The 18,746-nt window shown below is 42.0% G+C and overlaps 3 protein-coding genes across 4 annotated transcripts; 1 reads left to right on the plus strand and 2 right to left on the minus strand.

The window, feature by feature from the left end:
• The first annotated feature begins 141 nt into the window (after window positions 1–141).
• On the plus strand, window positions 142–4,433 carry rab9b (RAB9B, member RAS oncogene family). The gene is made up of 2 exons (XM_046406037.1): window positions 142–261; window positions 1,203–4,433. Exon 2 carries the CDS (start codon window positions 1,283–1,285, stop codon window positions 1,889–1,891), a length of 609 nt encoding a protein of 202 aa, XP_046261993.1. The 5' UTR covers window positions 142–261; window positions 1,203–1,282; the 3' UTR covers window positions 1,892–4,433.
• Window positions 4,434–4,772: 339 nt separating this feature from the next.
• plp1a (proteolipid protein 1a) lies at window positions 4,773–12,159 on the minus strand. 2 transcript variants are annotated; one of them, XM_046406035.1, is made up of 7 exons: window positions 11,520–12,159; window positions 9,221–9,407; window positions 8,918–9,074; window positions 8,401–8,569; window positions 7,386–7,459; window positions 7,213–7,278; window positions 4,773–5,346 (listed from the first exon to the last, which is right to left on the minus strand). In XM_046406035.1, exons 1-7 carry the CDS (start codon window positions 11,521–11,523, stop codon window positions 5,164–5,166), a joined length of 840 nt encoding a protein of 279 aa, XP_046261991.1. In that variant the 5' UTR covers window positions 11,524–12,159; the 3' UTR covers window positions 4,773–5,163. The 2 variants fall into 2 exon arrangements, with proteins under 2 accessions (XP_046261991.1, XP_046261992.1); XM_046406036.1 differs by lacking the exon at window positions 4,773–5,346 and adding an exon at window positions 5,484–6,814.
• Window positions 12,160–14,260: 2,101 nt separating this feature from the next.
• On the minus strand, window positions 14,261–18,038 carry pcdh20 (protocadherin 20). The gene is made up of 2 exons (XM_046406034.1): window positions 17,373–18,038; window positions 14,261–16,887 (listed from the first exon to the last, which is right to left on the minus strand). The coding sequence occupies exons 1-2, from the start codon at window positions 17,514–17,516 to the stop codon at window positions 14,356–14,358; spliced, it is 2,676 nt and encodes an 891-aa protein (XP_046261990.1). The 5' UTR covers window positions 17,517–18,038; the 3' UTR covers window positions 14,261–14,355.
• Window positions 18,039–18,746: the final 708 nt, after the last annotated feature.

Consider the following 18,746-nt stretch of genomic DNA (forward strand, 5'->3'; position numbering starts at 1 on the left):
AAAACATATAAATAAGATTTATTGGATTTACTTTTGGGTGGTGAAATCTAAAATAATGCATCACATTTTGCAAGTTCAACATATATTTTGCACGAAGAATATGCGTGTGTATATACATCTTAATATGCAGTAACAAGGGACGTCGGCTCGCCGGATGTGCACGCGCAGCTATTCAACGGGAACGCGCACGTCACGACACTCAATCTCAGTCAGATGTAGGGGAACAGGGCAGACCACGCAAAATAAGCTGTTAGGAACAGGGTGAGTGACTATATATGCTTGGTTTGTATATGTTAGATGCATTCAGATACATCAACCTACTGCAACACGTATTTTTGTTGCTTACAGTTGTTTTTAGAATTGTTTTCAATCGCTAAAGGCTAGCCTGACCAGAATGAAATGTCAACAAGCCTTAGCCGGCTAGCCTGCTAGTAAGCTGGGAGGTTTACTGAGCCGCTTCACAGCATTACAGTTACATTGTCTGTCGTATTCAGTGTTTTTCTCAGCTGTGATACCTGTTTCGGTTCCTGTTCGGTTAACTTTTGTTATGAAGCACTTCATGAGCTGTTTCGTACGGACTATTGACAGTAGTTAAATCACAGTTTTAGCCGCCAGCCCCTGTTGACAGCAAGCTGGTACATGTTTGTGGTCTGCGCAAGTGCAGTGGTCGTTTTCAGAGTCGGATTACTCGCCCCTGTTGTTGTTGTTGTTGTTGATGAGGGGTGGGACTCATATACTTCTAATAGTTTGTGTATTTTTTTTTTACGTTCATGTCCTACGCTGTGATTGTCAGAAAGAGTGAATATGTAGATTATCACGAGTCTCTCACTGTGTCAAGAAGTGAAAAACAAGGCTGTAATCATCAGTTTCAGCGTTTCAACCAGAGACCTTTGGCAGACATCCCCGCCCTTCACCCCTGTCACAGTGTCCCTGAAACTAGTCAACCATTACACTTCTCTCTTATGGTTTTCATTTGCTGTCAGAAAGGGTCATTTCAGGTTGAATACAAAAGTTGCTAGAACAGCAGTCTTTTCCCCTTGTTATCTACACTGAATTATGAGCGAGGCCAAGTTCATAGTCTTGTTTGAGAGTTAAATGTTTTCTGAGAAGTCATTAGTTTCATTTCCTATTGCAAATTTGAGATTTGCATCTCTCTTTGAATGCACAGAAGTATCTATTTTTGTGTTTTTTCCTCTTTATAGGTTAAATTGACCCTGGCCTGCCACCAGGTGTTGATGCCTGTAACCCAGTGAGAAGGCCTTGCTGGGTGGGAGGAAGCACAATGAGTGGGAAGAACATACTCTTGAAGGTGATCCTGCTGGGGGACGGTGGAGTGGGCAAGTCCTCTTTAATGAACCGCTATGTCACTGATCGCTTTGACTCCCAGTCCTTTCACACCATCGGCGTGGAGTTCCTAAACCGGGACCTCGAGGTGGACGAGCATTGGGTTACACTTCAGATCTGGGACACGGCAGGCCAGGAGCGTTTTAAGTCCCTGCGTACGCCCTTCTACCGAGGTGCCGACTGCTGCCTGCTTACATTTGCTGTGAACGACCTGCAGAGTTTCCAGAACCTTGGCTGCTGGAAGAAGGAGTTCATGTACTACTCTGATGTTAAAGACCCTGAGCGGTTCCCCTTTGTGGTACTAGGCAATAAGGTAGACATGGAGCAGAGGGAGGTGGGGGAGGACGAAGCACGGGCCTGGTGTGAAGAGAATGGCTGCTGTCCTTACTTTGAGACCAGTGCTAAGGATGATACTAATGTTACAGCTGCATTTGAGGCAGCCGTCAGGGAGGTTCTGGCTTCTGAGGACCAGATTGACCATGCACTACTGAGTAGTACTATTGATCTCCATGGCAACCGCAAAACCTCTCGCACATCCTGCTGCTGACTGGTCATGTGTGAATCCACCTTGTTTTAATCTCACTGGCTGAAACTTGCCTGTGGCAGTTATGGGTACACACACAGTAGGTACAAGGTACTGAGTACGGTATCCCCGAAAGATAATGCAGATGGGGTACAGCTGCTCTGAGGAAGGCCGTGTCAAGGATTCAGCTGGTATCTAGATTGTTGAATTATTGCTCAAGGTACAGGCACACTGTAACAGGCACCCTGATCCTTTGTGCTGTGTCTGCTTTTAGTAGTGTTACACAAAAATAATTATCCAGCCTCAGCGTTGTCTGCCTACGCACAAGTTGTATCAACTAGTGCTTTCAGAATGTTGATTTTAATTGAAAGTATTTGAATTGTAATTAATACAGTGGATGAGAGAATACAGCGATCCTCCTGCTGAGAGCACACACTGCCTTTGACACAAGCAACGTAACTGCTCAACAGTTTGTCCATGAGCTGATTTAAGATTTTAGAAGGACTTTGAATACAACATCACATTTTTCTTGTTGTCAGATCTTTCAGCAGAAGTGAAGATCTAACATATTTTCTGGACACAGACAGTGCGAGTGACAGTGTAGATATTGTGCTAGAGGACTCCCAGCATTGGTATGATGACCAGTATGATGGTAGATAAGGGAATTGTGAGTTTGAGTTTTCAGTATTAGTTATGAGCTATTGTGCTGCTCTTATTGATTTGATTTTTACATCTATTACCAGTGTACTACTGTGTTGCCAGAGGCTGTTAGGTGTTAGGTCTTTTGTTCCCCCCCATGATTTATGTACGTGGGCCTTTGGTCTAATAATTAAGGTTCAGTATTATTAGAGTTCTAAAATAATGCTTCTTCTGCTGTATGTTAGTCAGCTGCTGCTGCTAATTTTCCTGCGAAGCACATTTCCATCCACTGACGACATGTTTATTATTTTTTACAGACTGTGTGTGAGATGTATATGAGGCTTCCGTGTTTGATCAAGGGCTGTTTAAAGTTTGTTTTCCTGATGTATTAGTGTAGGCTGCAATTATTAGAATTAACAGTATTCCTAATTATGGCATGTCTGTAACCCTGTCTCTGCCTTGTTGATCGGGTGGCAGACCTTGACATTCCAGTCCTTTAGTCTTAACTCTTCTGAAGGTCTCCTGTGTTTTGCTGATATATTACGTCCACCTCATGCCGTCAGTCTAAACATTCTAGCTCTCAACTAAGTACAAAATGGCTTTAGTGGAAGAATAAGGCCATTAAGAACAGTAATATGTGCATTGTGCATCAGCCTTTTCACGCAGTCTTGAGTGAAACATAAGAGTATTCTGACAACTTAATGATGTTTACTTGTTTTCAGATGGATGGTACTTTACTTTTATTTCAGTGTTTTCAAGTTACAGGCTTACTTACATTTGAATTTGTCCTTTGGTTTTGCTGCTATCAGCCAGAGGGCATTGTTTTGTTTGCTTGCACATTTTGAGTAAATAATATGCCATATGACATTCAATGCTTCAAACTGATTTTAACATGGTTTCAGTTCATTCTCATCAGTGTTTTGAATGCTATTGGAGGCATAAAAAATGTTTTATTTTCCTGAATGCACAAAGGTCCTGTTCTAGTTCATGTTCTCATACCTTTTTCTGTTGTGCTGAAAGATTTGTGTATTCTTTTGGCCTGCTGTCACATTGTTTGCCTTTCAAGTCAAAATTTGCATAATTTTCAGTGTGCACGCTGACTAATCGTAAAGTGTGAGAGTAAACCAAATCCGATCAGGTACAGTCATACTTTTAACATTAACATTAACATGGACCTTTGGTTAAGGTGGGCTTTTTCGTGCACACGATTACCATGTAAGTTTTTATAATTGTATTATAATTTTATGTGTGTTGAGTATTGGTACTTATAGCTATTTACATAAACTTTATTAACTGTGAACTTATTAGGGCATTTTAGCACGATCAAGCTGGTAACCTACATTGCAAAAACGAGGGCTCTTGGCTTGTCATTTGTCAGTGTTCATATTTTCCAGGTTAAACAGAATATTCTGTCTCCTTACTGTACTATTTCAGTTTTTATCCTGTTCAGATAATGTAGCCTACCACAGTGTTTACCTGGAATCTAACTTATCTTAGAATCAGCAGGTACTTAAAAGCTGGTAGCATAACCTTACAGTATGTTGCCCTTATGATGCTGTCTTATATCACTGCCACCCAGTCTAATGTCAGTATTTTTTATGTTGCCGCAATATTTATGAATGTAAAGACAAATTTCTTTGGGGTGTTCATATTAATGGCTTATGTAAATTGCAAAGGGCATTCATTTTATAATAATGTACAAAACGACACTGAACGTTTCACCCTTAGTGCTCAACCCACGAGTGTGACTTAAGCTGAATGATAGTCAGACTGTTCATTTTAATTATGTGTTGATTTAATGAACAACTTCCCTTATTCCTCTTTTTTGCACTACAGAGGATCAGACTGGGTGTGCCAACATGCTGGCAAAGTGATGTAAACTCTCCAGTGCTTGGCTTGAAATAAAACATGCAACATACCAAATGGAGACTCTATCATGTCTGTATTTTTTGTGCTCATACCTTGAACATTCATGAAGGTATATGGTTTTAAAAATGACTTTCAAGTGTGAAATGTGGCTCATTTTCAAGTTTGAAATGGGTCACTCAAATTAATCAGTATACTTCAGCTCTCCACCTCGCTGTAGCCATTTTCATCATCAGAGACCAAAAGTCCCAGTATTTGCAATACTAAAATGAAACAGTACTCTTTCTCTCAGCAAGATCATGTATTAAACCTTGAATTTTTACTCCAAAACACACCTTGTTTGAATTTCATCGCACAAGACCTTGAATGTTCTTGAGAGACCATGTATGGGGACCCAAGAGTCAGTGAATGCTGTTTATTACCCCTTCATTAAAAAAAAGATATCAAGCATGCACCGCACACTGTGAAACTAGGCCTACAGCACAGAAAAAAGGTTTTTTTTTTTTTTTTTTTTCCCTCCATGTCTGCCTGTCAAGCTACACGTTTTTAAATCTCTGACTAAAATAAATGTACATAAAGAATAGATTCTCTGGACACTGCTCAAATGCAGAACATTAGAGGAAATACACTGTTATGGCTCAGTTAAACAAAAGTTCCCAACTGCATTTGTACCATTTTACAACCTTAGCCGCAACATACAGCAGTCTATGTTTTAATGAAATAATCAATAATGAGGGGAATAAAGTTCACAGATGCCACTAAGTTGTCCTACCAAAAGTGAGATGACCAGCTCAATTGCAGTGGTCATCATGGGAAGCTAGAGGTGTGTTTGCCGGGTATGGAGAACACAGTGTCCCTCCTCTGTCTCTGTGCAGCCTCCCATACAGGTCATAGCCTCTACTCTCCTCTTTCGCCCTGTGCCTCAGCTTCCTCAGATACACCTGGTTCACAGCCAAGTGCAGGGAACAGTGCACCTGTGGACACAAGAGGATAGAATACAAACACCTTACAAAATACCTTGCCCCCACAGATGTGGCAGGAAGCCAGTTAAACACTGTGACACTACACCAGTCACGAGCAAATGTTTTCAGAGGGACTATCCACAAATATTTCAAAGAATATTGTTTTTATTATCAAATTTTACCAACATGAAAAAAAAAAAAAATCATCAAATAACCAGCGGCTGCTGGACAAATCCACCACTCACAGCTGGGTAAAGCTTCAACAAACAAAATAATCTACTTATTATGTCGCAAAAGGTTTTGTTAGTAATACCCAAAGTGTAGAAGTAGTAATAAATTCAGCTACAGTAAACAGAAAGCAGTGTTATATAATAACTACAAAGACAAAACAAAGCTGTCCTTTCTCTATAAGTACCTCAGTCATGCACTGACAGCCGGGAACTCACGCTTCAACAAAGAGTTTTAGGTTGGATAAACATCACTCACTCGATACGTTAGCACCTAGTGCTTTTTCCCATCTCAAAATTATGAGAGTAACAATTTCAGATCTTTGTAGATCAGAGCAAAACAAGTATGTCTCTTTGTCAGAAAAAGACTATTAAAATAATCTAAAATTCCTTCAGTCCCCTGATGGAGGTGGGTGGGGGTCATGCAGCAGCATGTGGAGGGTGTGTGTGTGTGGTTGCTGTCCTAGAAGAGTTGTATTGAGGCTCCAGAGAAGTCTAACCCTCTCTTTGTCTGGAGGACTGCCTCCCTTGACATGAAGTATAACCCTTGACAGAGACTCGTAGCACAGGTGGCCCACACAGCTGACTTCCTATTGGCTAGTTTTTAAAATGGGCATGACTCTATTGTTGATGCTTTTCTCTAGCCCGTGAGAAAAGTCTTGAGGTCAGCATGAGAGTGCAAATGCATACTTGTCTGCCACCGTAGCAACCAGATGTAAGGGATGGTAACCATGGTAACATATAATCCCTATTCTCTGTAATAGAATATTCTAGTTGCACATGTTGCAAATTCTCACACATGTTAATTTATTAGTGGTTTGTTATTTGTATTGCGAGTGCAACAGGAAGCTGAAATGAATTTTAGACACTAATCTCAGCGAGCAACAAGAGCAATAATTTACAACTATTTTGGTGACATGGAACTGTAAATACTGAAATAGGTCTTTGCTGCATGTAAAAGCAGCAAACTTTACACACATAAAAAAGGAAAAAAACAAAACAACAATCTTCAATATCAACAAGAAAAGTGGAAATAAAAAGATGACATTTTTAAGAGTCTGTGACCACAGGTGGTTCTGTGCAGATGATGTGGAAGGACAGAGTTGTTGCCATCCCTTTAGTCCCCATGTTGTTGGTGAAGTAGGCATACAGCAGACAGGAAACTGGTGAGCTTAACACCGTGCGCCTATGCCCTTTCTCCCCAGATACCGCAGAACCGCAAAGTTATAGGTGGTTGACACAGTGTAGGTCAGCTACGGAGGTACAAGAAGAAGTGTCAGAGCAGAAGTGAAAAGAAGAAAGATCCCCAACACTAACACACTGCAAATAAGAAAAAATATGATCACAACTACAAATGACATTTATTTGATAGGGGATGTCATCTGTACAACAGTTTCTGTAATGGAGCATGTGAGCATAATGGGTGTACCATTTGCCTGGTGTGAAAAGAAAAACCATGACAATGATGTTTGCGTCAGCTGAGAAAGAGGAACAGAGAGCAATAGTACAGAATTCATCAGTCATGGAGGCCTGAGATGCCTTGCTGCCTACACTTTGAGTGTCACCAAGTCACATGAGCCATAACACTGTTGTTGTACCCCACTGTGGAAGTGCAGCCAAAATTGGCCCCATCTGAAGCATAGTCACTCACCAGAGCCAAGAGTGTGATGCCTGCACCGGCAAAGGCAGCAATGTAGAGGTCATAGGTCATTCGGTACTGATAGGAAGAGATTTGCTTTAATGGTGGTAACTTTTTGTCTTCATTTCATATCAAACACAGTGTGGAACGTGACTGCAGCGCTTGACTTGTTTCCTGGTTCTTACCTCTCGGGTCTTGCAAACATTGGACAGAGTTACACCACAAGCTTTCCCTGGCACTGCATTCCATGGCAGGAGCCCTGTTAAACATTAGATTTCTCTATTCAGTTCTATCTCTTACACAGGAAGACAATCACAGATAAAGATCATATGAAAAGACCAAAAGCAACAACCTGTCGCTGCTTTCAGTGCTTTCTTCCCTACTTTGTGTGTGCTACTCAAAACCCTGTTGGTTACTATTGAAGACAAAAGCAGCGAGGCATAATAGCTTTTGGCAAGCATTACTAAAACATGAGTGGACAGTGATATAATTGTTGGAACATATTTTCAGCTGAAAATCAAAACGCATTTGATGAGTTACTGAGTATTCACATAATCAAGACCGACTTCGGTGATCCAGTCCTCCTCTAGTGATACAAGGTAGGTGACATTTTTGGATTTTGGTAAAAATTCTCAATTATTGGATGGATGAAATCTGATTGACATTCATGTTCCTCTCAAGATGAATTGGAGTAATCTGACTTGAAACTGACATTTTTGATTTGACTAGTATTTTGACAAATATCTGCAAGACTAATGACATTCGCATTAGCCTCAGATATATTCTGTGTTTAATGCTAATTATTAGCATTAACTAGCATGCCAATACACTAAAGCAAGGTGGTGACTGATAAACATATTGTCTAAACATCAGCTTGTTAGCATTGTCATCGTGAGCATGTTAGCATGCAGACTGAGCCCATGTACAGCCTCACAGGATAACAATGGAGCTTCCTGGCACACGGCAATGACATTTGCTTAGACTGTTGGTAGGAACAATTCACTTTGGGTTTTGGTCTTTTTGTGTGTGTGTGTGTGTGTGTGTGTGTGTGTGTGTGTGTGTGTGGGTGGGGGGGGGGGGGGGGGCGGTTGTTGAGAATAAAAAAAGTTATAGATTATCACCACACTTATCCCTGAACTGAATAAAGTTACTGTGAGAAGCCAGTCTCATAGAAGAACAGGTTAACAGTTGTCATGTTACCGTATTGCCGTGCATCAACACAGAGCTGGTTGATACTCGCTGGGGTCTCAGTCAGAACGTCAATAGTGTGGCAGGTGGCATCCATGTTGTAGAAGAAGTAGACAGGCAAAGCCGAGAAGGCAAACACCAACATCCACAGCACAGCTAGTACATATGTCATCACTATAAACTGCATAAGGAGAGAGCAGAACATTAGGGTGCGTCATTATAAACTGATGCACATAAGTAATCTAAGAGAGTGTTTTTATGAGCAGTGACTCACTTAGTGACCACATTTGTGTTTTTCTGATTAGCTTTAGTTATCTCACTCTCTGTTCTCCTCCTCGTCTCCCAGCCACTCAGCTTTTCTTCCGCCCCAACCGCTCAAACACTCACTGTATGCTTATCTTTGCATGTCCCCAAAGGTTTTTAGCAGCTTTAAGATTTTCGGCTCAGCGCCCACCAGGGAGTGATATGTGTATTAATCCCATCCAATCTCTCCAATCCCCTTTACTTGTCCCACTCTAGGCTCTCTCACCGAGGAGCTGAGGCAACGGCCACACATGGTGCTCCTGAACTCTCCGAAGGTTTGCTTGGCAGCGCTTGTGGTATAGAAGCCCTCAGCCAACAGCACAATGCAGTAGAGGAAGAAGAAGGAAGCCAAACCATAGATGACATACTGGAAATATTGAATGCTGAGAAGAAGGAAGAAGTGGAAAGTCAAAATTCAGGGTTACAAAGAACCTAAATTTTGTGAAAACAGACTACGGCCTGAGTAGACCAATGGCTAGGTTAAAAGGAAGTCAGTGTAATGATGGAAATGCTTAAATTTGCTACTTACATGTAGGCAAGGGTGATGTAGTCCTGAAGGTTACGGGCAAAGTAAGTCTCGATGAGTCTCTCCGTCTCTGTGAGAGCCTGGTGCCCACAACCGCAGAAGAGGGCAATGCCAGAGAAACACAGCAGTGTGGCGACCAGGGAGCAGTACGGCACCCCACCCAAACAGCGCATACAGCAGTCATAGCAACCTGTTAGTCAAGATGCAGCACCACGAAAGCGAAGGCACAGAATTAACTGATGCAACATGACAGACAGCACAGCAGAAGTTCTCTGTTCCAATGTGCAAATTATGGACAGTAGGATGTGTGGTGGTGCTTTCTCGTAAATAAGGATTTCTTTTTACTTGCCAATAATGTGGACATGTACCGCAACCTGTAAATGGGTCAGTTCAGTACAAATTCAAAAAGGCATTTTCTCACTTTGGCTGTATTTTGTCTGGTTTTGAGATATCTACCGCTGAGATTTTTGCCTCCATCACAATGCAGTGAAGGGAGTTTAGTTTACGTTCCTCAAAGACTTCCATCTTAAAAAAAAATGCTTTCATTATTGATTAATCCTTTATTAATTTATCCTAAAAATGTCCAAAAGCCCAAGTTGACATTTTTAAAAGACTTGCACACAGTCCAATACCCACAGAGATTACAATGATATGAAACAGATAAAAGCAGCAACTCCTTAAAGCTGGAGCAAAATAGTAGGTGATTCATTTACAGTGGATCTGCAGTTAATCAAGTGTTTCAGCACTGCTCTAAATATTTCAACTTGCTGGATAATTAAGAGGATATGACATCAACAGTTTTCACAGCGACTGTATCTTTGGTAGAAAGTAGTTCCCATGAAAAACAGCTGATGTCAGTGGAGAGTAAAGGGAAGGTTGTTTCTTTTTTTGATAGTGTCAACACCACGTGAAATTCCATTGAACTGGGGTGGAGGTAGAAATCCTGGAGATTTATTATCTCAAAAGATGGGCAGCTCACAAAACCAAAGCTAACTGCATACTTAGCTAAAAAAATAAGAACTAACACTTCTTAACACTAACACAAATTCTGAAGCAACATTTTAAAGAAAATTTGCTCACGTCACTTTGGATGGAGCTGCAGCTGTAAACACTTTGGTTCACCATAAAAGCTGTGCATTCTCCCTAATAGTCATGTGCTGTTTGAATGGAAGCCAAGGACCAAGGGCATGGGGATGTGTCTGCTCTGACCCCAGCCAGCACCCTGACTCCATTCACCACCCAGCATGTGGAGTGTGAGAAAAAGGGGGAGGATGGCGAGGAGAGACCAAGTGAAAGAGAGAGAGGCTGCTTTTGTGACTGCAGAGACAACAGTCTTTGTCCCACAGCATCATGGGGGTACAAGGGCCACCAATGTCAAGCACACAAAGACCAGAGGCACCTCTATGCACATGCACACACTCAGAAACTTCCTTCTGGGCAGACATGGGAACAAGAAAGCGATAGTGGGGAGCTGTCTGTGCTGGAAGAGGATGGAGAAGCAAATCTATAAACAAACAATGCAACTGTGTGCATGTATGCCATTACACGCTTGCATGCGTGCATCCACACAGACATGCACAATGGAAGCAGACAGACTGGTTGGTACCATTACAGTAAACACAGATGGCAGGAGGGACAAATAGATAGCTCTTCGTCTGTATGTGCGCTAAATGATCACCGTCAGAGACAAACAAACTATGAGGAAAAAATAGCAAATAACAGACAATTTTTATATATATATCAGAAAGGAAATAAATTGATTCGTATTTTGTTGTGCACAAAGACTTTGCCTCAAGTAATACATAGAAAACAGCATACACAGAAACAAGAACATAAAACCTCATACAGTGCATCAAATCAAATACCAGCCCACATGTCTTCAGATGCACCTTGAACCAGTTAACTAATTACTGTCATCACCAGCCTGAGCAAAGACCTCTGAACCAAAGCTGCCCAGAGGCAGGCCTCGCTCTGGTTGAAGCAAAACAAGCAAAGCTGAGGCCAAGTTCGGCGGCTCTTTAAAAATTGAGAAAGATTGCAACGGAAAGCAAATGCGACAAGGCTCCTCTGAAAGAAGTCCTGCCATCTCAAGCATGAAATAAATCTCATAATATCAGTGGAGCATCAACCGGTGAGAAGCCGACCTCCAAACTGACAAAAAAAAAAAAACTTAATCATGTCTGATGCCCTCTCACAGCCCCGTTCACATCAGCGTGCGGTAACATTAAATAAAATGCAGATTTGTAATGTGAAATATTCTATCTGCTGATAGAAGCAGACTCCAGTGGATGGTGGTTCTTACCCATGTCTGGACGGACGCGTGAAGGACTTGTTGGCTACTGCTGCCCGCGCTGCAGCTGCTCTGCTGATGATATGCGCAACTTGTCTTCGGCCCCCGTATATCAATCTCAACTCGCTTTCTGTTCCCCCAACAATGGACAGACCCGCTGATGACTGCAAGTGAAATCTTAAAGAAACAATGTCGCTTTTCAATGAACTTCAAGGCGGAGAATAATGACGAGGTCAAGGTTTTTACGCTTGCAGAAACTCTCTTAGTTCGCTGTTGACGCCTATTTGCATATATCGAGAGAGCAGTTTGCAAGTTCCCATGCAAATACAGGAGAAGGGAAGATGTTTGTCCCTCTTCTGTTGCGTAGTGTTGGCTATTCCAACTCTAGGGCATATCGTTCGTCGTTTCGTCAGGGCCTTTTGTTTTAAAAGCTCATGGCAGCTTCAACCTGATGAGTAAAACCAAACGAGAAAACATCTCATGAATCATGCAGATGGTTTGATAGGAATGATGAGCTGCTGCATGTCCACCGGACAGTGAAGGTGATTTGTCCGAGGTTACAGGTTATGTGTTTTTCTCTTAAATGTTGCCCATCCGTTTAGTTCTGTGAGGTACCTTTAAAAACGTATCGACGCGCATGCGTGTGCAGCCTGTTACAGACGCTCCCGAACTTTTTCACTGTTTTCTACTGTTTTTATTATAATTTCGCGACTCTTTTTACTTTCTTTTACTCTGGACTACACTGTTTAAGAATTTAAAATAAAGGAATTCTGAAAAGCAAGCTTAACGTGGTATTCAAGACCATGGCTATGTGGATAGTTGAGGGGCATTTCTCACTAATACTACAGCAAGTCTTTTTGATTTAAAAAAATCATTAGTATTTTAATTGGATGGAAACTGTTACGTAATTTATGATCATAGCCCCCCCTGATGTGTATCTCAGAAATAATCCACCGGGTATTTGAGTCGGTGCCAGCCGGTTTCTTTGTCCATGTCAGTTCATGCAACCCTGTAACTCATCATCAGATGTTCAGCTTGAGAAAAAAAAAAAATAGATTAAAATGAGATGTGCTGTGAGTGGAGCCGAGCAGAGCAGCATGTAGCAGGGAAACATCACTGATCTCAGGCGACCTGACTGTGGCAGAGTGGGAGACCGTCCTCTGATTCATCTCCACCCTCTGGCCAAATACCAGAAATAAAGAGCCAGATTTAGTTTCATCCATGCCCAGTAGATGGCAGACTTTCTCCTGCCACAACATTTGCACAGTAGGAGGCACAAAGGGAGTTTTATCCCACAGCCCTATTCTTTTTTTCTTTTTTTCTTTTTTTTTCTTTTTGAGAAAAATCAGTTTAGTCAAGAAGCATGTCTAAGCACGATGCTCTAAAAATCCAGCAAGAATGTTAGACATTTTGTCAACAAGGTGAAAAGCGTCACTTTTGAACCAAAATTAGTTTTAATAATAGTTTTAATCTACTGAAATCTGGCAATCACATATCAAAGACACATTTTCACATAATGAATTGTCCTTATAGTTTCTTCACATAAGGAATTATCCTTCTATTTTTTTTACAAAAAGAATTGTACTTATGTAAACATGGTTCTTTAATTTGTAATTTTGTTATAGGGCTCTTTATTTCCTCTCAGCTAATGTAGTTAGTCTCAGAGTACAACCCTATTAGATTATTTATTTTTGAGCTGCTAGCTCAGAAATCCTCAGAGAACCACCACTCATGTTATACAAGCCTTGTTCTCCACTATCCAGGTTGTTCTACATTGTGTTTTACAGACTCTGACTCGTTGCTTTCATCTAACACAGGTGTATCTTGAAAGAAATGCTCAATACTTTATGATACGGTAAAGATAAAAAAAAAAACAATGCTTTCCTTTGTAAAAGCAAAAACAATTAGCCTCTTTGTGTAATTGTGTGTTCACAGATTTGTAAACACGTTTCACCTTGACTCATTTATAGTTTATGCATCACTTAACTTGGTTTGATATCTCAATTGTTCCCGAGCACACACATGTATCAGTAACACATGAGAGCAACTGCTGTTTGTAACATTTTCCTTTGAACACAGTGGGATTTCACTCTGAACATCTGCATCAAAACAACAATCGCTTTGGATTACAGTAGGCTTTCTGCTTTTTTTGGGTGCGATCCAGAGCCGTGGGTGAGAACCGGCGCTATCAGGTAGCAGGTGTGAGGCGGTGACTTGAAATGGTGGTGTGCCTTCCCTCTGCCGGCTCTCACCTGTCCACAGCTGCACTCCGCCTCCCGTGGTTGTCTTGAGAGACTTTCATCGACTCCCCACCGGAACAACATTAAACCCTTTTGTGTGTCTAAATACTTTACACTCCCCATCACTCAGAGCCATAAATCGGAGAAAGGCCCAATCAACTTAGCGGACCATTGTCGCAGTCTTCTTCTCGCTGTGGGGGTCATGGACGATAATCCTTCAAGATGACTGTAATGCTGGTATTTTAGCAATTCCTTGCTGTGATATGCTTAGCGTTATTGTGGCTGAGACTGCACACATCACCTGCACCATTACAGTTATACGTTTTTGATGCACAAGCAACAAGTCATTGCTGGTAACTTAAAATACTTATCAGATAGCCTTTGATATGCTGGATAGTTATCAGAAAATGGATCAGCTTTACTTCCACGCTGTTGTGCAGTTTTGTTGTTTACAAATGTTTGCGTACACTGTGTATCAGAATAAATCAACAGATTTGGTTATTAAAATGCAAGGAGCCTTTGACAAATATTGAGAATGTCTTTAATTCACAGGCTGATTCCATTCTTGACACAGTGGGAGTGAGGATTATACACATAGTTTTATTCTGTTAGTCATCAGTGTAACATTTGTCTTTGAGCCTGAGTGGAATCTCATTCTCCTCAGCGTGCCTCCGCTTGTTCTGTTGCAGACTTCTTCTCCTTTGTTTCAGGTATAAAACTGCTGTCACCACAAGCAAACATGTGGATGCCAGCATCATACCCAGGCCTGCTAACAGTATCAGCTCAGCAGATTTGGTGTCTTCCACATCACAGATGGGGGCTTTTGAGGGAGTTTGAACCAAGTCAAGTGTCCCTGCCCATGTGGGTGCCCTGTCCAAGTGGCAGTGCTCCATGCTCTCATTGACCATCACATTAACCCAGACAGTGGTATAAAGTGGAGCGGGTCTCCCCCCATCTCTGACCACAATGAACAGGTGATGCATTCCCAGGTCCTTCCTTAGCAGTTGCTGAGCTACAGTAATGTTTCCTGACCTTGGATCCACTCGAAAGGGGCTGCTGTTTTGCACTGGCTCTGGTGCCACAATGCTGTATGTAATCTCAGAGTTCAGTCCTGAGTCCTCATCAGTGGCATAGATCTTTGTTACCATAGTACCTGCAACGATTTTTGGCGAGACAGTCAGGCATGAGAAGTTGCTGCTGGGAAGGATCACTTTTGGCTGGTTGTCATTGATGTCCTCCACAAAGATAGTTACCCTGGCAGTGGAAGTCAAAGCGACTGGATGCCCATTATCACTGGCCAGCAGGTAGAGTTCATAGTGGTCCTCTGTCTCACGGTCTAAGTTGGTGGTGGTGCACAGTGTCCCGTGGGTGTTATCAACAACAAAAGGTCTACTGCTATTTACAACATGCAACTCTGTGTTCCCATTCTCTCCTTCATCTGGGTCTGTTACCCCCAGCCCCCCCACCTGGGTGAATGGGGGTACATTCTCAGGGATGAAAAAGATGAAGTGCGGGGTTGGAAAAACAGGTGCATTGTCATTCTGGTCCAGAACATGAATGGATATTGTGGTCACTGACTCCAAGGGAGGAGAGCCGCTATCTCGTGCAAACACAATGAGTTTGTGTACATGCTGCTGTTCCCTATCCAGAGAGGCCGACACAGACAGTTGGCCGGTCACAGGGTCAATGTTAAAGATTGTCGATGTGCGTTTGTCCAACCTGTAGGTCACCCTGCCGTTGTGTCCACTGTCTGCGTCTAAAGCTGAGACCCTCAACAGCCACAACCCAGGCTGGTTGTTTTCCTCCAGCTCCAGCTGATAGTGGGACTGGAGGAATCGTGGTGCATTATCATTGACATCTGTCACCATCACCCTGAACACACGCCTCGAAGGAGCGATTGCAGTCCCATCAGCTGATCTTCCATGCACTACCACAGAAATTTGATGTTCATTTTTCATTTCATAGTCTAGGGGCTTTGATGTGGAAAGCAGATATTTGCCATTCTGTGGGCTCAAAGTGAAAGGTACTTCATTCTCAATGGCAAGTGATGAGCTTTTAAAGCTGCTGTCACCCTCAAGCTCTAAAACAGCTAAGACGGTGGGGGGCTGGTTCTCTGGTAACACCATAGCCTGCTTTTGATGCTCTGCTATGAACCCGATCTTGATCGTCGGCCCTTGGTTTGCCTTGGGGAGCACGGATACGGTTACCTGAGTGTCTGCTGGGGAGCAGTGAGGACCGCTAGCTAACACTTTTAACAGCAGCTCCTCTGGGTTGTCACTCTGGAGGTCCTGTGTTAGTCTGATGTACCCAGTGAGGCTGTCAATGCTAAAGAGCTTCTTGGCCCGCTCGGAGACTTTGGGACTGAGGGAGTAAATGATGGCAGCATTCGGGCCTGAATCTGGGTCTGTGGCTCTGACCTGAGCGACCAGCATGTTCTCTGGGGAGTCTCCGGGGATGGTGACACTGCGGGGGCTCTGAGAGCTAAAGCTGGGACAGTTGTCATTAACATCTGTCACTGTGACTATCAAAGTTGCTGTAGCACTTAAAGGGTCTGAGCCACAGTCGGTGGCCACCAGCGCAATCTGATACAGGTCCCGAGTCTCCCTGTCCAGAGCTGTTTGCACAACCAGCATGATGACAAGCCCGTCTTCCTCGACTTTTAAACTGAAAACTCCTTCAGAGTCTCCTAGGTGGTATTGCAGTTTGCCATTTTGTCTGGCATCCAGATCTTGAGCCTGGCCATCCAACAAGAAACTGGTCCCCACAGTCGCGTCCTCAGACACCCTCAGGTGTATTTCATTGTTTTCAAAATGAGGTGTATTGTCATTGATGTCTTCTATGATCACAGGAAACTGTATAAGGTCTCCTGAGGGCCCCACGACAGCATTGTGTAGAATAATGCATTCCTCAGCTTTTGTCTCCTCGGGGCAGAGGACTTCACGATCCATCTTTTGTTCAGTGGTGTAGAAATTGCCGGTGTTTTTGTCCATCCACAAGTACTCCCGAGTCAGGAGATGGTACGGAGGTGGAAAGTCTTTACTAAGTGAACCAGCCAGAATACCAGGCTTCTGTTCCTCTGGGATAGAAAACCTGACGGTGCTACATATGGTCAGTGGTAGTTGGACCACAACCAGCAGATTCTGATGGGAGAAGAGACAAATATCAAAAAAGCACCAATATTTTTCATTTTGGTTATAACTGGTCTTTTTGTTGCCCTTGAAACTGACAGCATATAGATGTTTTCCCCAGTGGTGATAAGGCTTGAACTTCATGCCTCAGTGAGCTCTTTTCAGAGTAGGAAACTACACAATGAAGGTAACGTGATGCCCCTCACTTATCTTCAGTTACTCTCACACACAGATAACACACATGAAAATCAAATAACAAAGTATGTCACAATCAAGTTTTTCTTTTAACATTTAAGAGCCGTTGAAAGGATTTCCCATATAACCTCAAAACCTTTCAGTGCTCTCCACATGCTCAGTCATTACCTTCAGTGCATTTATAAGGTTAGAGAGGAAAGCAGAACATTCCAGTTCAGTCCTTTCACTCAGTCAGAAACACAGAGACAGTAATTAGATACCATCATAATGGAAAATCCTTGCATTGCTTTTGACTCACTGACCTGCAGCAGTACAGCCCAGTTCATATTATCAGGAGTCCCATGGCCCATCGCCCTCACACATGTTACCCAAGTTTCCCCGGCAGCGAGTGAGCGCTGAGGAGAGAGGCAGCAACCTAAACCTGCACAGCTGAAGGCATAATTCATTACATACCCCTCCTACAAACACTTAACTTGTGTGCCAGACTGACACAGGAGAAGGGAGAAGAACAACAGGTTTACCTGCATGAGGTGAATGCGGGTATTTGTAGCAACTCATGCGTTTTCTAAAGAACAAAACAATGTGTAAGCAAGGAGCTTGTGTTATAGCTTTCCTCTAAACTATATGGGACAGGATTAATGAGCTAAGACCAAATGCGCTTACACACTCATTTTTATTAGCACACCTGCCTCCTGATTTTCTTTCTTTTTTTAACTACTTCATAGGTTTTTAAAGGCCTTTGAATTATTTTTCTCTCATAGATTTGTCCTCTGGTTCAATTTTCTTCTGTCCAAATTTCAGGAAGCCCTAATAACCTTAGAGATCAAGTGTTTAGATCAAACAGCAACAACAGCAGTGTTACCAAAACACCACGTGGAGAGTAGCTCAACTAATTTCAAAGAATTAAATTAATGATTTGATTAAAAAAAAAGAAAATACATCCACATAATGAGTCAGTCATAACAATTAATTTAAGTGTTATTGTTATTCAAGAGTGTCAGAAAGCAGCTAGCAAGCAAGCAAAGGAGAAGAAACTGTTCACTAAAAACAATGGATAAAAAAACAAAACAAAACAAAACCGTTGAAATAGATCATTAACAGTGATGGATAGCTTGTTGTTCGAATGCAATCCTGACAAAACCAAACAGTGATAGTTCAGTTTTTGTATGAAAATACTATGACAGCCATTATCCACATTATCGGAGTACTTCAACTTATCGGACTGGATTGTTACACTTATACATAGTTATATATACTTATATATAGTTATACATACACTATACTCTATATATTAGGAATACTTCTTGTATTTACGTACATTTTGCTGTAATGCAGTATTTAACACTGTGATAGTACTTTTAATTAAGCAAAGCATTAGGGTATTATCTCTACCACCTGTACACTTAACCCATATCTATATCTATATAGATATATAGATATATAGATACAGATATTTATGTACCGTATATATGACAAGTAGATTTAACCTTTAAAGAGTGTGTATCAGTTTTAATTCTTCACTAAAGCTTCAGTCAAACTCAGAATGACTCTTTAAGTTCCTCTGTAAAATGCTCTTGTAGCAAGCTGTGCAAAAAAAACGGGATAAATCTCTTATGAATACTAAACCGGTCAATTTTAAAGTCCACACAAAGTCTTCGTCTCAATTTGGAAGCGTG

The sequence above is a fragment of the Scatophagus argus genome, chromosome 12 (assembly GCF_020382885.2).
Source record: "Scatophagus argus isolate fScaArg1 chromosome 12, fScaArg1.pri, whole genome shotgun sequence".
NCBI classification, from domain to species: domain Eukaryota; kingdom Metazoa; phylum Chordata; class Actinopteri; family Scatophagidae; genus Scatophagus; species Scatophagus argus.

Coding starts and splice junctions, on each gene's coding strand:
- plp1a (XM_046406035.1), bottom strand. Junction 9,075..9,220: donor TACATCACCCTTGCCTACAT/GTAAGTAGCAAA, acceptor CCTTCTTCTCAG/CATTCAATATTTCCAGTATG. Junction 7,279..7,385: donor ATGTTTGCAAGACCCGAGAG/GTAAGAACCAGG, acceptor TCTTCCTATCAG/TACCGAATGACCTATGACCT.
- rab9b (XM_046406037.1), top strand. CDS start 1,283: ATGAGTGGGAAGAACATACTCTTGAAGGTGATCCTGCTGGGGGACGGT.
- pcdh20 (XM_046406034.1), bottom strand. CDS start 17,516: ATGAATTATGCCTTCAGCTGTGCAGGTTTAGGTTGCTGCCTCTCTCCT. Junction 16,888..17,372: donor ACTGGGCTGTACTGCTGCAG/GTCAGTGAGTCA, acceptor TTCTCCCATCAG/AATCTGCTGGTTGTGGTCCA.